The following is a 19,734-nucleotide window of genomic DNA, read 5'->3' as shown; positions in this document are numbered from 1 at the left end:
CTTAACCCACCGAGGGAGGCCAGGGATCAAACCTGAGTCCTCATAGATACTAGTCAAATTCATTACCACTGAGCCACAAAGGAACTCCCAAGAAACGTCTTATTGCTAAGAACAGCACCCATGACTTAGGTGGCAAACAGAATAACCTGAGTGCAGGACTCTAGCCCAGAGGCTGGGAAAGGCTAACCACAGCTTAAGGTATTGAAAGAGGCATTTCCCTGGGGACAGGGAGAGACCAGGACTTTCCTGCCACAATCTTTTGTGCAAAGGCCTGGGGATGGGAGACCTAGTGCCTGCAGGGAGTTCCTGGTGCTTCGCAAACAAGAACTGGCACACAGGTTCTGATCTCTTAAGGCCAGTTTCCGTCTCATTGTCCTCCCATCCCACCTGCCCCCAGGTGCCCACAAGGCTGGTCAAACCAGCTCAGCCGAAGGCCTTGGGAACAGTACTGCTTTACCCTGAGCCCAGGGCTGGGATGGGGCCCTGTTCTGGGGCCAGAGCTGAGGCGAGGCTGCCCCAGTGAGAAGCAGGGAGGGGCTTGCCCACAAGGGGTCCAGGGGCACACCCTGCCGAGGCTTTAACACTTTCTGCTTGCATTGCCTTGATTCCTGTGCCGGGCTGAGCACTCTGTGACCTCAGCCACGTTTCATCACTTCCAAACCCCAATGATGAGCGACCCCAAAGATCCCCATTTTAAAGGCAAAAAAAATGAGGCCCAGAGAGGTGAAATGACTAAGCCATTGTCACACAGCTTGTAGAAGAGCTTCCAATCCAGCTCTCACTGCCCTGAGCACTTCCCCACACTCGCTACTTCATTCAAGCTGTATGCTTTTACTTTAAAGAGGGAAAAGGAGGCAGATCTTTGCAGGGCATCGGTTCCCACTCAGCCCCAAGAGGCCCCACTGAAACCCACAAAGAGGGCAAGACAAGTGCCCAGCCCACAAAGGAAGGAAAGACTAAAAAAACCACCACGAAGGAGGGTGGCCGGCACTTCCTCCTACCTCGTGGTGTGGGTTGATTTCCGGTGGCTTTGAGGCTCAGCTCAACTGCAGACTTCTCTCTGCAGGGCGGGCCTTGAGCCTTGGCTGTCCCCAGCCATCCCCAGGGCTCACTGGCCTCCATACTGGGGGAGAATTCTCAGCCTGGCACCTGCTTTCTGCTGGTCCAGGGCTCTCTCCTCCTCGAGCTGCCTGCCCTGTGCTCAGACTCCTTCCTGCACTTAGTGTTTAGCTTGTGAAGCTAAACAGCAGGGAAACTGGAGCCCCAGGGGGGACCATGAAGGAGGGAGACATCTCACCTAGTATGCATCTTCCCAGGCAATGCCAGCTACTCAAAGTGCAGCACCTGGACCAGCAGCATCAATGGGTGTGGGTGTGTGTGTGTGTGTGTGTGCAAGAAATGCAGTCTCAGAGTTCCCTGCTGTGGCGCAGTAGAGTAAGAATCCAACTGCAGTGGCTTGGGAGGTACAGGTTCGATTCCCGGCCCAGCACAGTGGGTTAAAGAACTTGGCATTGCCACTGCTTCAGCATAGGTCGCAGCTGCAGCTCAGATTCAATCCTGGGCCATAAAACTTAAAAAAAGAAAAGAAAGAAATTCAGAGTCTTGGCTAGGCCCAGACCTGGTGAATAAGAACCTGCATCTTGCTGTGATCCCCAGATTCGTGTGCAAGTGCACATTTGAGAAGCGCCAAGAACTCCCCACTTGCACCAGGCGGTTCTCCCATCCACAGGCCTTTGCACAAGAGGCTGGCAGTTCGATGACGGACCACCTCACACAAGTCAGAATGGCCATCGTTAGCGAGTCCACATATAACAAATGCTGGAGGGGGTGTGGAGAAAAGGGAACCCTCCTGCACTGTTGGTGGGAATGTAAACTGGTACCACTGCTATGGAAAACAGTATGGAGGTAGCTCAGAAAACTAAATAGACAACTACCGCATGACCCAGCCATCCCACTCCTGGACACGTATCTGGATAAAACTTTCCTTGAAAAAGACATGTTCACCCACATGTTCATTGCAGCACTATTCACAATAGCCAAGACATGGAATCAACCCAAATGTCCATCAACAGATGAATGAATTAAGAAGATGCAGTACATATATAGAATGGAATACTACTCAGCCATTTAAAAAGACAAACTAATGCCATTTGCAGCAACATGGGCAGAACTAGAGATTCTCATACTAAGTGAAGTAAGCCAGAAAGAAAAAGACAAATACCGTATGATAGCACTTATCTGTGGAATTTAAAATATGGAACAGATGACCCTATCTACAAAACAGAAACAGATCACAGCCAAGGAGAGCAGTCTTGTGGTTCACAGTAGGGAGGGAATGGGATGGATGAGCAGTTCCGGGTTTGTGGATACAAACTGTTTCATTTCGAATGGATGGGCAATGGGGCCCACCGTAAAGCACAGGGAACTGTGTATGATTGGTTCACTGCGCTGTACAACAGAAATTGAAGAAACATTGTAAATCAACTGTACTTTAAAAAAAAAAAAAGTCTGGCAGGAAAGCCCTGGTCCCCAGGTGAATGCCTCTTTCAAAAGCTGGCACAGCATCAGCAAAGTCACTCCTCCCCAGCACATGCTTTCTACCCTCCTCCTGAGACAGCTCCCTGACTTGGTGACATCTGGAGACCTTTTTGGTTGTCACACTGGGAAAAGGTGCTACAAGTAGCCAGTGATGTTACTCAACATTCTACGACATAAATGACAGCCCCTGGCCCCCCAACAAGAACTATCCAGCTCCAAGTGTTAGGGGACCAGTGACTCAAACTACCCACCTTGGCCAAGCACCACAATAGCTGCTTGCAGGAGTTCTCTCACAGTAGGAGGCCCGGATAAGGTAGGTGGTGCTGCCCTGAAGACCAACCGGGAGAATTTGGGAGGGGTCAGTAGGAGGAGACAACCAACTTCCCAGGAGCCTTTGTGCTGGAATCCGCCTTGGCTGAGAGGTGTGGGCACCACCAGGAAGGACCCTGAGCCAGACGAAGTTTGGGTCAAGCGACTACCTCCATTCCCAGAAACCAGAGGCTGCGAGCCACGGGGCAGAGCTGTTCTCCTGGGTTCCCTCACCCTCCTGCTCTCGGCCCAGGTGCGCCTTCCCAATAAAGTCTTTGTTAGCATGTGTGTCTCCTTGCACAACTCATTTCTGAGTGTTAGACAAGAGCCCACTCTCAGGCCCTGGCAGGCAGGGGTCCCCCTTCCTGCAACACAAGTGCCAAGGGACACCCTGCTCTGGGGAAAGGCATTCTAGAAAGAAGGAACGGTACATGCTAGAGCCCTGAGGCAGGAACAGAGGGCAGTCAGGAGGTCGAAGGGGTGGTGGTGGCACTGGGCGCACTGTGCAGGGATCTGCAGGACCCGCACTGACCAGCAGCTCTGACCTCACATGACTTGGTGAGAGGGAACGTTCTGGGCAGAGAGGTGCCATTTTCCTAGGCTCCCCGTACACCCCCAGAAGTGAGAACAAAAGCCGGAGGTCCAGGGGAGGCTGCTGGGATAATCCAGCTGAGAGATGATGGTGGCCTGAGTGGGATGAAGGGCCTGGTGGAGGGGAGCTCCCTGTGGGACACATGGTAAACGTGAGAGACCTTTGGGACATCAAGGCGACAGGCAGTTGCTATGTGAGTCTGGAGTTGAGAGGAGATGGCCTGGCTAGAGATGCAAATTTGGGAGTTAACGCTCCCTGGATGTTGCGAACCACAGCAAAGCATTTTGAGTCCTTGCCTACAGCCAAGACGGGTCTCTGTGATCTGCACCCCACGCTTCAGTGCTCTCATCACTCAGGCAGAGGAAGCTGGGTCCCACCTCTGCCAGGAGCCCTTTCTGCTACACCAGCCCCTTCTCTCCACTCTGCGTTCAGCCCCAAGGCAGCCACCTCAGAGGGGCCTTTGCCAACCAGCTGGGCCGAGGTCCCTCCCCACAGCAGCCTCAAGGGGTGCGGCCTCCTTCTGCCCTGTTTCCTTCCTTTGTCACCGTATGTATGAGCTGGCTTACATGGTAGTTACCCCTCTCTCTCTTGCTCACACACACACTCAGAACACACACCTGAACAGAAGACCCACAAGGAGCAGAGGAAGCCTCATTTCTCCTCCAGTGTCCCCAGCACCAGAACCCACCATGGAAGGCCCTTAACACCTGTTTCTGTAAAGCAAGGACAGAGTCAAGTATTAACCCTGCTGGGAAAAGAATTTCTTTTAAAAAAAATGTCTTATGGAGTTCCCACTGTGGCACAAGGGGATTGGTGGCATCTTGGGAGCACTAGGACGCATGTTCGATCCCCGGCCTGGCACAGTGGGTTAAGGATCTGGCCTCGCTGCAGCTGCAGCTTCGGTTGCCACAATGGCTCAGATCTGCTCCCTGGCCCAGGAACTCCATATGCTGCAGGGCAGCCAAAAAAGAAAACAAAAAAGTTGAATGTGCATGCCCACTAATAAATCTAAGACCATTTAGAAAGCTCCTTGACTTTGAGGGACACCTGGGCATCCTTTCACACCACTGACTCCTTTGTGGCTCTGTGTCTGCCCTCACAGGTGCGCTCACCTAAGCAGGAAGGACAGCCCCTCACACTCGCTGTTTCCTGGGCAGCTCTGATAGGGATGGAGAAGACACAGGTAGTTGTAGAAGTCCTGATAAAGGACCATATTTAAAGAGGGAAACTTAGGGGACATTGGAAGATCACTCTAAGTTAATAAATTACTCAAGAAAACCGTCAGCACAAGGCAGGCTTGCTTCATTAGTGGAGCCTTGAGAATTGCCTTAGGTCATTGGGTGGGGGATGGGATGAGGCCTGCATTCACTTTCAGACCTAGGGCAAGAGTTTAAGGACCACCCTTCTGTGGATTTGAATGCACACCTTAGCGGATACCAAGGAGGAGTTAGTACTCCCAGAAAGGAAGAGGCAGTCTTTTCCAACCGGCATTCCCCTTGGATGATAAAAACTGTAGCCCACCGGATCCTAGGGGCAGAGCTTCCGTGTCTGCCCACTTACATCTCTCACAAGCGTCTTATCTTAATAAATCTATGTCTTGCCTCTCACTTTGTCTCTCGCTGAATTCCTTCTGTGCAGAGACAGGAAGAACCTGAACCTCAATGAGTCCAGACACAGGGTGAGTGATTCTAATTTAAAACCATGGGTTCAAGTCCCAATCTGGGTTTAGGCCGGGTTTAAGTCTTGGCATGTGGGTTCAAGTCCCCATCTGTGTTCTCGATAGGTTCAGGCCATTAATACTGTCAGTTTCAGTTCTACAACCGCGGATTTTTCTTTTTAACTGAATGGGCATCATCCTAGCCGATGCTTTCAAGGAATACATCAAACACACTGGCAGTGAAAGAGCTGCACCAGCAGGGCCATAATTATTTCACTGTCCTGAGTGTTTCTTTAAAAAAAAGAAAGAAAGAAAATCTTCAGCTATTTGATGGGCTAAAAAGCAAAGTGACTGGATTAAAAAGTGACTTGATTTGGGGGAAAGTGAAGTGATCCCAGTGGTGATTCGGCTGGGGACGGACCCTAACCTTCTTTGCCTCAGTTTCTTGATCTGTAAAATGGGGCAACAGGGTGGACTTCAGAGGGCCCAAGACCATGAGCATGAGCAGTGAGCCTAGCCCCTGGCACAGGGTGTCACCCAGCTCATGGCAGCTCCTGACCGCAAGCTAACCTCTCCCTTGATAAAGCAACAAGAGGCTCTGCTGTAGCATGCAAAACAGGCCTGGAGCTGGGATTCACTGACACCCTGGGGTTTGGCTTCGAGAACGCTGCTTGGCGTTTCGTGGGCGCTCCAGAGTGGGCAACAGAGTCCTTTTGCTTTTGGGTAGGTGTCCGGTCACATGCCTCCCAAGAATCACTCCGCGTGTGATGGCTCAATGAACCTAAAAAGATTTCTCTAATGCAGCTCTGTCTAATCAGGCATCCTCCTGGCCTGCATCACGACTTTTGATGGATTCCATCACATCTATTTCTGGGGGTTGGGGAGCCTGCCCGAGAGCGCTATCAGCAAGTAAAAGGCTGCCGTTTAAAACACTCACTCCTTAAGGGGCCCTACTCAAGAAAGAAAAAGCACAAGAAGCGATTATTTTCTTTACTAAAATCAGCATTGCTTAGCAGCCTTATTGGAAGTTTTCCTGTGGAGCGGTGGGTTAAGGATCCAATGTTGCAGCAGCTGTGGGGCAAGTCACATCTGTGGCTGGGTTCGATCCCCAGCCTGGGAACTTCCACATGCCATGGGTGCAGAAAATAAAAATACTGGAAGGTGTTTATTTATGGAAGGTGTTCCCTGCTAGAAGAAAAGCTTTTGAGGACAGAAGTCTCTGAATAGTAGGTGCTCAATAAATGAGCCAGAGGAACATTTTTTCTCCAAGAATTTTTCACCAAGAGGCCTCAGAACTCAGTGCTCTGTGATCAGGCTGGATTCAGGTTTGGGGGTCCTCTTAAAAGATGCAGCACCAGGAATGTTCTTAAAAACCAGGTGCTGGGCCTTCGAGGGAATCCACACAGCCTAAGGCCCTGACACATGGCCTTGAAAGCCTTAGACAGATTCACCCTGGATGCTTCCATGATTTTCAACAAAAGAGGGGACCCGACCAAACACAGCTAGAGAGTGGTGAGTTACAATTTAAATCAATTTTGGCAGTTTTCAACTTGTGGGGTGTTTTTAAAAGCTATCTTCAATGTATTAAAATCACAAATTCAGAAAGCCAATTCTTTTTTTTGGTCTTTTTTTTAGCTATTTCTTGGGCCGCTTCAGCGGCATATGGAGGTTCCCAGGCTAGGGGTCGAATCAGAGCTGTAGCCCCCGGCCTACGCCAGAGCCACAGCAACGCGGGATCCCAGCCACGTCTGCAACCTACACCACAGCTCACGGCAACGCCGGATCGTTAACCCACTGAGCAAGGGCAGGGACCGAACCCCCCACCTCATGGTTCCTAGTCGGATTCGTTAACCACTGCGCCACGATGGGAACTCCCAGAAAGCCAATTCTTCATTACACTTAAAAGCAACTTAGAAATCTTACTAGTGTGTGCATAAAGATTGCAAATATGAAAGGTCACTTAAGGGGTCTTTTACACTGGAGGTATTAAAAAGTGCCCTCTCCTCCCTCCCCTACTGCCTGGGACCCCAGTAAGCTCTCAGGCACTTTTACTCTCTAAGACTGAGGTGCTGGGGGCCTCGCTAAGGGGACCCCAGGCCACAATGTTCACAAATCTTGGCACTAAAAAAACAAGGCTCTTTTCCATACTCTGAAACCCCAGCATGGCCCAGGGCCTCCTGGACAGTCCCCTGATCCCCAGGGATCAGAGAGGTTGAAGGCCCAACCTGGGGTCACACAGGAAACCCTTGGCAGAGTAGGGAACCTGATCCCAGGCCAGGGCTGCTTGTCTCTTCAGCCTAGGGAAGGTGTGCAGGAAAGCCTAGGAGGACTGGAAAAGCTGCCCCATCACCCTTCTCCAGGCCTGGAGGGTGGATTAGGATTAGGCAAAGCAGTCGGGAGACTGGGAGGAGGCCCTTCCTGCAAGCCTGTTTGCATAAGCCCTGCGGTCAGTCATGCGGTGTTACCTCCTTCCTACAGGCCAGGCTGGCCCGTCACTATGTGTAGCTGACATTACCCACCCAGCAGGCTGCAAGACCCGCAGCAGGGACTGTGGTGTTGACATTATATGCACCCCCCCCCAATGTTAAAAGTGGAGGGTCCTCAGATGGCAGAGCGGGGAGACCGAGGTCCTTACGGGACACTCGCAAGTCAAAGCCACGATCCCAGCTTCAGTACAGAGGGGTCTCAGCACGGGGATCAAGTCCTAGCTCCTCCACCGAGGAGCTGTAGGACCAAGGGCCAGGTACACGGCCTCTCTGAGCTTCACTTTCCCCTGCGTCAAATGGGGAGAACAGGTGTTCCTACCACTATTTATGGGCTGGATAAGGCAGCAGTGGCAGGCTCCGGCTGTGCAGCACGAAACATGCTGAAATAATAACAGCTTTTATCTGTGAACAGTCCCTACCTGCCAGGCCCCCAGATAAATTTTCTTATCAGGCACATGTAAACCCTACCAGGGAAGTACTATTAATAACAACAGGTCTCACCTCTACCATGCTTTACGGACTACAGAGAACTCCTCTAATCAAAATACTCACTTATTGGTTCCTCACTTCTATGCTCTCTCATTCATCCATTCAACCAGCTCCTCCCAGAGCATCTACCCCTCTTACAAGCCCTGGACTCAGCCCGAGAGCCAGGGGACAAGAGCCAGTTCCTGTTCCCCAAGGGGCCGACAGACTGTTAGGGGCGGTGGGTGGAAGGGGGCAGTTACAAGTCTGTGCTGTAAATGCTGGGATGGGCCTCTGCCAGGAGGGACTGTGGGGGCACAGAGTGTGGGAGGGTATCTTGGAGGAGGTGGCATCCTCACTGAGACCTCGGCAGAGCAAAAGCCAGCATTTGAAGACCTTGGTGGACCCCAGCTAAAGAGCATGGATATGACCTTGAGGGTACTGAGAAGCCCCCAAGGGCTGCGGAGCAGGGGCTGCTCACTGGGTCTAGTAGACATACTCAGGGCTTGCTTGACAGCAGGGGTGGAGAGGGCAATGCATATGGCAGTCCTAGGGTGGGTGGCAAGAGACGGGTAAGCACGATCCAGGATGGCAGCCAGAGCCACCACCTCAAACGGTCTCAATCCTGGCTTGACCTACAAGACTAGGGGAGTAGGAGGCACAAGGACCGCTCAGCATCTGCAGGGGGGGTGCAGCCTCCACCTATCCAAGCCCGGAGGGCATACTGGGCACCATCCCCCGGTGCCAGGCAAAGCCAACCTGACCAAGACAGCCATGCTGGTTAGAAATCAGAGTCCCAGGCCTCACTCCATCCTGTGAATCAACACCTGCGTTTTAGCAAGATTCCTGGGTGATTTGCATGCATGTTCATGCCAGAAAGGAACCAGTATAGAGCGCCACGTTTCAGTACATCCTTGCAGAGGCCCCTGAGGGGCCGCTGAGCAACACTGCCAGGGCTCAGAAGCTAGAATCTCAAAGTGGGAGGGGCCTCCACCAGCACCACAGACTCTTACTCACACAGCATATGCGCTCCCCACCTCCACTCCAGCCCTCAGACCAGATGGCCCCTGCTTGGGCATCTCAAGGTGGTCCTTATGACCTCACCAATGCTGGAATAAAGACAGTCCTGTCTGCCAAATGCCAAGGAGCCCAGCTTATCACAGAGGCATCTGCTCATCTTTCGTGTTGAATCAAATCCCACATGACCACACTCACTTTGCAGAGGAGGAGATAAGCCCAGAGAAACACAGCAACTAATCCAAAGTCACCAGCTAGGGATACAGAGGAATCAAATATGATTTGTTTTCCAAGTCTGGGTTTTTGCCTCTGCCTCCCTCAAGTCTGAAAAGTAAATACCTGGAATTTGAACCTGAGGCCTCTCATCAAGCCAGATTGCAGACCTGAAACAATGAGAAGCCCAAGGCAGCTTGTGATTGGGCTGGGGGCACAGCTTGCTGGAAAATTATCTTAAGAACGGTGGCCTTGCCTTCACATACCTCCACCGTGAGCTGCATGGTGGTCCTGTCCACCAGCACAGGTATGGCCCACCTGGCACAGGGTACTTGTTCATGAACTTCTAAAGGGATGAAGGATGCCCTGGACAGGACCATGTTCCAAAATCCAGGTGCATATGCATCACCTCCCTAGAGACCTGCCCGGCTCAGGTCTTACCACCTGTACCCACTCCTCAGCCCCTGGTCCCAGGAAGCCCACCTGGCCCTGGGTAATCACTCATCCTCCTCCCTTGCCCTTGGCAGATGACCCAGTCCCCACTCACTCCCAGCTCTGAGGAAGAGCAATTGGCATTTCCAAGTCCTGACCATGGTGACTGGCTCAGGCCTGGGCATGTGACCCATCAGAACCAATGAGAAGCCAGGACACCTTTGGCTGGGCTCGTCACTGAGTTGAGTGAGTGGGGTGTGTAGAATTCAAGAAGTCGGTCTTAACTGAATTTACTTCTGCCTTGGATATAATCAAATTGAGACCAGAGACCACCAGACTCCGAGTTCTGTAAATGGATGCTCTCAGCATACAACACACTGGATTAATAACACGCTTTTGTTTGGACAAAGACGAGAAAAAGTGGATAGTATTTACATGTGACTTTCCATAAAAATCTAGGTCAAATTTAAGTCTTTTCACTAAGAAAAGGGATGTTTTCCAAGACTATTAAAAGGTTTATTTTAAAGTTCCAAGACATAACCTTGAGACTCTGCATGCCTATTTTAGGAAACTACATCTGTTTGAAAGTTTGTGGTGGAACAGTATTCATTTTACATTGGAAACTACTTGCTTTAACTCGAAGCTTTCTCACCAACTTTGTGATCAAGTCATTGACTAGGCCTCTCACCAACCTCATTCTCAATAATGTAACCACCACCTAAGACTGAACACACACTCCTGGAAGAAGGTACACAGTCCGAGGTGTTCCTCCTCATAAAAAAAGTAACCCACCTGGAATGTAAACTGGTGTAACCATTATGGAAAAAAGAATGGAGGTTCCTCAGAAAACTAAAAATAGAGTGGCCATATGATCCAGCAATCCCACTACTGGGCGTATACCCAGACAAAACTATAATTTGGAATAGACACATGCACCCTATGTTCATAGCAGCACTATTTACAGTAGTCAAAACACAGAATCAACTTAACTGTCCACTGACAGACGAATGGATTAAGAAGATCTGGCACATATATACAGCGGAATACTATTCAGCCATGAAAAAGAATGAAATAATGCCATTCGCAGAAACATGGATTGACCTAGAGGTTATCATACTAAGTGAAGTAAGTCAGAAAAAGAAAGACAAATGCCATATATCACTCATATCACTTCCTATGAATCTAAAATATGACACAAATCAAGAGTTCCTGCTCTGGCGCAGTGGATTAAGAATCCAACTGCAGGGGCTTGGGTTGCTACAGAGGCATAGGTTCAATCCCCAGCCTGGCGCAGTGGTTAAAGGATCTGGTATTGCCACAGCTGAGGCCTAGGTCACAGCTGTGGCTCAGACTCAGTCCCTGGCCTGGGAACTGCCATAAGCTGGAGGTGCAGCCATTAGAAACAATAATAAAATAAGACAAAAAAATCAATATATCTATTACATCTATGAAACAAAAACAAGACTCGCAGATATAGAGAACAGACTTGTGGTTGCCAAGAGGGAAGTAGGGGTGGGGGAAAGAAGAACTGCAAGTCTGGGATTAGCAGAAGAAAATTTCTATATATAGAATGGATAAACAACAAGGTTCTACTGCAGAGCATGGGAACTAGATTCTCTATCCTGTGGTAAGTCATAGTGGAAAAGAATATGAAAAACCCGCACATATATATAGAGTCAATGCATATATATATACACACACACACACACATATACATATATATATGTGCGGGTTTTTCATATTCTTTTCTGTATTCATTTCTGCTGTGATTCCTATATATATATATGATATATATATTCTGTGCATATATATATATATGATATATATAGGAATCACAGCAGAAATGAACACAACCTTGTAAGTCAAGTATACTTCAATATGATTTTTAAAACTACTTTAAAAAAAACTAACCCCCCCAGCTTCTAAGAGATTCACATTAAATACCCATTGTAAAGTGGTGATTTTCCTTGGCAGAATCTGAGGCTGCCGCCCATCAGCTTGCCAGAGGCTGGAATTACCAACCTGTGGAAGCAGAGTCAAGGGACAGGTCCTCATGACAGCATCCAAGCCCCTGAACTGAGCTGCACTACAACCAATTCACCTCTGGGTGCCTGGCCCTGGGCATGATCCTGGCACTCAGCTGGTCTGCCCTATGTGTCTGGGGTACAGAGAGGGCAGGGGAAGGTGACGGTGGCTGACCAGCTCTTCGTCCCACACCCAACCCCCACCATCTTCACTCCAGTTATAATTTTCTGATCCCAGTAGAAAAAGATGGGGTTCTTTCCCTCCCAGCTGAGAACATCTCATCTAGAAGGGACCCAAAGCACTAAGACGATGACAGGTTTGTCTCAGGAAACAGGGCAACCCAGGGGCTGTAGCAGAGCCAGCCAGCACTCTCAGGAAGAGATCAACGGAAAGGGACATCCCCAAGGGCCATGGTCCCACCCAGCACGCAAACCCAGCTGCCCAACTTACCGAATGGTGGGTTGGTCTCCACTCAGCTGCTTAAACCTCCGGTGGAGCTGCTCGATCTGGTCTGATGAGACTGAGGAGGAGGAGAGAAAGAAAAGTGAGAAAGGCATCCCTGACCTTTGACCTGGAGCTATAGGAGGGAGGCTAGATCGTTCATTCTCATACCTGCTCCCACTGAGGCAAAACCAAGTGAGTGCTGCACATGCAGAAACAAAGAAAGGGTTTGCCATCTTCCTGGCAATGCAGCTCTGCAGCTACCAGTTCTGCTCCCTCCACAATAAGACAGTTTCTACTAATGACGGCTCCCAGGACAGGACAAACGTGAACCAGGTCACCCCGTCCTTCCTCACTCCATTCAAGAGATGGCATCTGCTTGTCTGTCTTCCCTCCCACTCCTGAAGATGGGGGTTCTCCCCGGTGAGAAAGGGGCTTCCTGTAGTCACTACTGAGACAAAGGAGGCGGGAGGGGAAAGTGGCTCGGGCAGGTGCCTGGAGCAAGTTGGGAGACCTACAGTGAGAAATGTGCCAAGAGTCAGGTAGAGCACGGGCCGTGGAAGGAAAAGAAATAGAATCGTGATCCTTGCTACTGTGGGCAGTGTAACTGAATATTCAGTTGTGTCAATTGTGTCATTGTTTTCCTTCCAGTTGTATAGAGATACTGGGGACATATAGCACTGGGTAAGTGTGAGATGTGCCAGTAACTATCTGACTTATGGACACGGTGAAATGATGACCACAGTGAGTTTAGCGACCGTCTATCATCTCATCTGCACAATTAAATAGAGGAGTTCCTGTTGTGGCTCGGTGGGTTAAGAACCTGACATAGTGACGATGAGGATGTGGGTGTGATCCCTGGCCTTGCTCAGTGGGTTAAGGATCTGGCATTGCCTTGGCTGTGGTGTAGGCTGGCAGCTGTAGCTCTGATTCAACCCCTAGCCTGGGAACATCCATACGCCGTGAGTGTGGCCATAAAAAGAAGACAAAAATTGAAATAATGAAATAAGTAAAATTGGTTCATTTAAAAAATTAAATAAAAAATGATTTTTTTTCCTTGTGATGAGAACTGTTAGGATTTATTCTCTTAACTTTTATGTCTTACATATAGCAGTTTTCATTAAAATTATCATGTTGTGCATTATATCCCTGGTATTGATTTCTCTTATATCTGGAAGATTCTACCTTTTGAATGCCTGCATCCAATTCCTCCTAACCACCCCTGCCCCCCGGCCCCATGGTTTCAGCAAACCTAAGTACACAGGAGGTATTCCAGGTGGGCCGTGTTTCTTCCACAGCTGAGACTGGACCTGGTGAGTTCCAGGCTACAGAAGGGTTCCACCCACACGCCAGTGCTTATTTCGTGAAATGCGCACTATTAAACACTTATGTGTACCTTCTCGCTTCCTCCTCAAAACAACCCTGTGAGTAGATACTTTCCCTCTCTGCTTGTTTTTTGTTTGTTTGTTTTTGTTTTTTGTTTTTTGTCTTTTTGCTATTTCCTTGGGCCGCTTCCGCGGCATATGGAGGTTCCCAGGCTAGGGGTCGAATCGAAGCTGTAGCCACCGGCCTACGCCAGAACCACAGCAATGCGGGATCCGAGCCACGTCTGCAACCTACACCACAGCTCACGGCAATGCCGGATCCTTAACCCACTGAGCAAGGGCAGGGACTGAACCCGCAACCTCATGGTTCCTAGTTGGATTTGTTAACCACTGCGCCACGACGGGAACTCCAATATCACATGTATTTTAGCAAGGACGTTCACATCCTCCACGGTCTGGCCATTCTCCTTAGATAGGTACCCAACAGAAATGCACACTTGTACTCATCAGAGGATGTGCAGGAGGATTGCATGGCAGTGCAATCTGAAGAACCCTGAACTGGAAATCACTCAAATGCACTGCAATGGCAGAATGGACAGTGTGGTATGGTCAAAAAACGGAAGAGTATACAGCAGTGACAAGGAACAAATAATACCTACAAGAACTTGGCTGAGTTTCAAAACCTAATAACAAGCAGAAGAAGTCAGTTATGAAAGGGCACATACTTTATAATTTCATTGACATAAAAACGGGCAAAACTCATCTGTAGTGTTACAAGTCAGGGTTGAAAGGCAACCTACTGTCTGATTCTGGAAGTGGCAAAATTACTGAGACAGTAACAAGATCAGTGGTTACTGGTGGAGGGATGAGTTGGCGGAGCACAGAGGATTTTCAGGGCAATGAAACTGCTCTGTGTAATATTATAATGATGGAGATGTGTTATGCATTTGTCCAAACCCACAGAATGGAAGACACCGAGAGAGAACCGAAATGGAAACCATGGACTCTGGGTGATGATGAGTCAGTGTAGTTCCATCATTTGCTACAAACATCCCACTCTGGTGGAGGAGGTTGATATCCGGGGAGGCAGTACATGGGGCAGGGGCGGGAGTACACAAGCAAACTCTGTATCTTCCCCTGAATTTTGTTGTTAACCTGAAAAGGTTCATAATAGCCAGGTCTTAATTTTTTTTTTTTTTTAAGTGAGGATAGCAATTGCCTTTGATGAAGCAGTGATGTGAATGAGGCATGAGAGGGTTTCTGGAGACTGGAAATGTTTGATTTCTTGACCCAGCTTCAGGTCTACATAGATGCATTATCAGAAAGTTTTTGGAACTGTCTGCTTCTGGGTGATGCACTTTCTATGTGATACTGCAATAAAACACTCACTTGAGAAGCTCAGTAATTGTACTTAAGCGGGGATTTCTCCTGAAAGGATAAGGCCAAGGAATATCAAGAGATGAGTAGAGAAGTGTGTTCACTGTTCTAATAGCTTAAAAACTGAACTCAAATTCAGTGCCCACCAAAAGCAGATTGGTTAAACACTTTATGGTTTGTTAAGCCATTTTTAAAATTTTTTTCTTTTTTCTTTTTAGGGCTGCACTTGTGGCATATCGAAGTTCCCAGGCTATGGGTCAAATTGGAGCTGCAGCTGGAGCCTGCGGCACAGCCACAGCAACATAGGATCCAAGCTGCATCTGCGAACTGTGCCGCAGCTTGTGGCAACGCTGGATCCTTAACCCACTGAGCAAGGCCAGGGATTGAACCCACATCCTCATGGATACTAATTGGGTTCCTAACCAACTGAGCCACAACAGGAACTCTAAGACAGTTTTTTTAAAAAGGACACTACCTTTAAAAGTGACAGTTGTGTATTTACTGTGAACATACATTCCAACATAATGTTGTCTAAAAACAGCCTGTTATGAAAACAGCATGACCCCATATTGGGGAAAACATCTATGTGTATACAAATGTATACAAGTAATGAAAGAAAATCAACTTGTTTTCCTAAAATAATAGTAGCAATTATCTCTCAATGATGGAATTAAAGACTGTTTTGCTTTGATTCATCTATATTTTCCAAATCTTCTCTAATATACAATGTATACTTATTAGTCATGTAATGAATATTTTAAGCACACAATATGGTCCCATAGGGGACAGCTGAGGGAGCTCAAAAATATTGTTACCTGTGAATCATTCATTGGCAAGTACCTGGACACATGTGTGCTTATTTAATCTCTGCCATGAACCTATGGCTGACAGACATTCCTGTTTTACAGAAGAGTTCACTGAGGCTCTGAAGGCATCAGTAACTTGCTCAAGGTCACTAAACATAAAAGAGGCAAACCCAGGTTTTGAACTTGTCAGTCAGAACATGTGTGGTTTCCTTTTTTTAAAACTGATACTCCATAATGGCCCTTTTGGAGTGATCAGATTAGACTGGCCAATTAGAGTTGCCAGCTTTAACCCACAGATCAAAACAAAACAAAACAAAAGCACCACTGAAGCCATTTTTAACAAGGATAGACCTAGAGATTATCATAGAGATTATCCTACTAAGTCAGACGGAGAAAGACAAATGTCATATGATATTACTTGTATATGGAACCTTAAAAAGTGATGCAAATGAACTTACTTACCAAACAGAAACAGAGTCACAGACATAAAAAACAAACGTATGGTAACCAAAGGGGAACAGGAGAGGGAGGGATTAAAATATACATAACTACTAAATTTAAGCAGATAAGCAACAAGAACAAGTAAGCAACAAGAACCTACTGGATAGCACAGGAAACTATACCAACATCTTATAATAACCTATAATGGGAAGGAACCTAAAAAAGTCTCTCTCTCTCTCTCTCTATATATATATATATACACACACACACACACACACACGTGAACCACTTTGCTGTATGCCTGAAACTAACACATCATAAATCTACATTTCAATAAAAGTTTTGGTTTTTGGTGGGTTTTGTTGTTGTTGTTGTTGTTGTTTTCTTTTTAGGGCCACACCCACAGCATAAGGAGGTTCCCACGCTAGGGGTCCAATCGGAACTTCAGCTGCCGGCCTACACCACAGCCGCAACGACGCCAGATCTGCAACCTACACCACAGCTCACGGCAACACTGGATCCTTAACCCACTGAGCAAGGCCAGGGATCGAACCCACAACCTCATGGTTCCTAGTCGGATTCATTTCCACTGCGCCACAACAGGAACGCCTATATTTCAATAAAAGGTTTTTAAAAATACACTGATCTGTTGCAAAATAATTATCAGAAATTACAACCAAACACATGCTCCTAAACCACCTCTGTGAAAGATGAGTTACCTTGAAGATATGGTGCTAATGAGAGAGGCCAGTCACAAAGCCCATGCCATGTAGGATTCCATTAATAGGAGACACTCAGAGAAGCAAAGCCACAGAGACAGAAAGTAGACCAGCGGCTGCCTGGGGCTGTGGAAGGAGAGCAGGAATCACTAACAGCTATGGAGGTTTTTTTTTGGTGGGGTGGGGGGATGAAAATGTTCCAAAATTAGATTGTTACACAACCCTTCCATGATACTGAAAAACTGAGTACATTTTGAATGGGTGAAATGCCAGTCATGTGAATTATATCTCAATAAAGACATTAACAAGTGAGTGAATGTATAATCATGGCAACAACAGTAGCCATTAATTAACAATAGACATTCCATCAGGCTGTGTCCTGAGCACTGGGCTCAACTCAACTCTGTTTTTTTGTTTTTTGTTTTTTTTAGGGCTGTGCCCATGGCATAGGGAGGTTCCCAGGCTAGGGTTTGAATCTGAGCTGTAGCTTCCAGCCTACACCACAGTCACAGCCATGCCAGATCCAAGCCCCAGCTGCGACCTATACCACAGCTCAAGGCAACGCTGGTTCCCTAACCCACTGAGAGAGGCCAGGGATTGAACCTGAGTTCTCATGGATACTAGTCAGATTCGTTTCCACTGGAAAGTCGACAGGAACTCCTCAACTCGACTCTTGACGATCCTCGGCTCACATAACCATCAATCAATCCTATCAGGTAGGGAGGGTTTTCTCCCCAGGATAGAGATGGGGATACTGAGACTTGCCCAAGATCACAGAGACAGGAAGCAGTGTATTGGCTATAAACCATTATAGACCAGGTTTCTCTATGCAATAGTTTCCAGCTAACTGCATCCAAAGTGCAGGCACACCTAACATGTGTGCACATGTGCCTCTCTATCCTGCTTGACTGAAAGCAGGGGAATTAGGAGGACAAAATCCACAACTCTGTCCCCTCTTTCTGGCACCCAAATACAGGGCCAAGGGCTCAGCCCAGGGTCAGCTCCACACGCCTTCAACTCCACCCACTCCCCCGGGCTGACCCTGGGGCCCCCACAGGTCCGTCCCATAATCACCTGTTACACGTGTGCCCATGTCACACCCTGGAAGGCCCTGTCTCTTGTCCCTTCAAGATTCCTGGGATGGAAGCTTTTCCAGTTTCCCTGTCCCTCGCTCTGAGCCCCCTCTCTAGGGCCCCATGAGGTCACAGTTGCCATGGGAGTGAGAGGCAGCAGACACCTTGGTGCCTGGCATCTCAACCTCATTATTTTGAGTTTTAGATTTCAACCTGAGGGAAAGGTACACCCCTTCCATGGGGCCAGTGGGAGTTACATCTGCTCAGTCTTAGGGGTGGGGGTGGGGGGGTGACTTGTCACTTGCGACGAGAAGCTTCAGGAAAAACGTGTACACCTGCACTGCCCAAAACAGAGCCATCAGCCACCTGTGGCTGCTAAGATGTGCTGAAGTGTAAAAAACTTATGAAGACTTAGTATGAGAAAAGTAAACTGCCTTAATCATTTTTCTATTAATTTTATGTTGAAATATTTTAGATATCATGGGTTAAATAAAATCTATTGTTAAAATTAATTTCACACATTCTATGCTTTTAAAAAAATGGGGCTACTAGATAATCTAACATTACATTTATAGCTTTTCAAAAATTTAGAATTATTTCACCTCACATTACATTTGCACCAGACAGTGCTTGGTACATACACTCTGAACCAGCAACTTGATCCTCAGGAGTGAGTCCTGAGGAATTGAGACAAGTGTACAAAGACAAACAGATAAGAGTAATCATTGATGCCTGTTTCGAACAGTAAAAAACTGGGTCAACGCTGACCCATGGGAAACTAGTTAAATAAATCCTGGTGCATCCTAAAGGCAGAGTACTCCACAGCCTTAAAAAATATTTGTAAAAGATCACGAGACGCGGAAAAACCTTCATGGGAAAAACAACAGACCACAAAGATCTCATTTACATGAAAGTTCATCCATACGCACGTGTGCACAGGAAAAAACAGGAAAGGATTACAACAAAATATGAATTGTTCCAGATGGTAGAGAGAATGTCAGGACATTAGCTCTCCTCTAGAGAAAAATGTTTATCTGTCCTTTAACTTTTCTGCAATTAATAGGGACCACTGTGTAAGCTCATTTCAAATGTTTTAAACCCTGACAGCTAAAATGAAAACTAAAACAGAAAATACCATGTGCTGGTTGGTAGAAACCTGGAGGGAAGAAGGAGGCAGAGACAGGAGCAATGAGATCTCAAGCAGGTGTACTGACCAACAGAGTGGCTGACAGCACTGAGCAGAGAGAACTCAGGCTCCCCCCCACCAGGAAGCCTAGGTGACAGTTATATAGAGAAAGGGGTAGTTTCTATTTTTAGCAGATTCTATTTTTAGTACAGGTTCTGAAGGAATAAGAAACAGGGAAGATACAAGTTAGGTTGTTACAATGTAACAGTTTCTCCAGCTATTCTTGGCTGGCAGCATTGTGTTTCCTTTTGTACAGTTACCCCCTAACACTGGAGCCCCTGTGGAGTAACTGGACCCCTCATCCATTGCTGATGGGAATGGAAAATGGCACAGTCGCTGTAGAAGGCAGTTTGGTGATTCCTCTAAAAAGGAAACATAGATTTACCATACAATCCAGAAATGCTGCTCCGAAGTATGTAACCAAGATAAATGAAAACATATGTCACACAAAAACCTGTACATGGACCATCACAGCAGCATTATTCACAAGAGCCAAAAGGTGGAAACCACCCAGATGTCCATCAACAAGTGAATGGGTAAAAAAAAGTATTCCACTCACACAATGGAATACCATTCAGCCTTAAACAAAGAATGGAATACTGACACCTGCTATGATGTGAACGAACCCTGAA

General features: G+C 47.6%; 1 protein-coding gene across 1 annotated transcript in view; it reads right to left on the bottom strand.

Annotated features, from left to right (window-relative positions):
- The window catches only part of TESC (tescalcin), a 54,633-nt gene that overhangs the window by 21,184 nt on the left and 13,715 nt on the right, over positions 1 to 19,734 (bottom strand). Inside the window, 1 exon segment of the mRNA XM_047762635.1 lies at positions 12,185 to 12,254. Within this exon segment, the coding sequence (XP_047618591.1) occupies positions 12,185 to 12,254 (70 nt within the window).

The sequence above is a fragment of the Phacochoerus africanus genome, chromosome 15 (assembly GCF_016906955.1).
Source record: "Phacochoerus africanus isolate WHEZ1 chromosome 15, ROS_Pafr_v1, whole genome shotgun sequence".
NCBI lineage: Eukaryota > Metazoa > Chordata > Mammalia > Artiodactyla > Suidae > Phacochoerus > Phacochoerus africanus.
The sequence above is the reverse complement of the archived record's forward strand: the minus strand, read 5'-3'. Positions and strand labels throughout refer to the sequence as shown.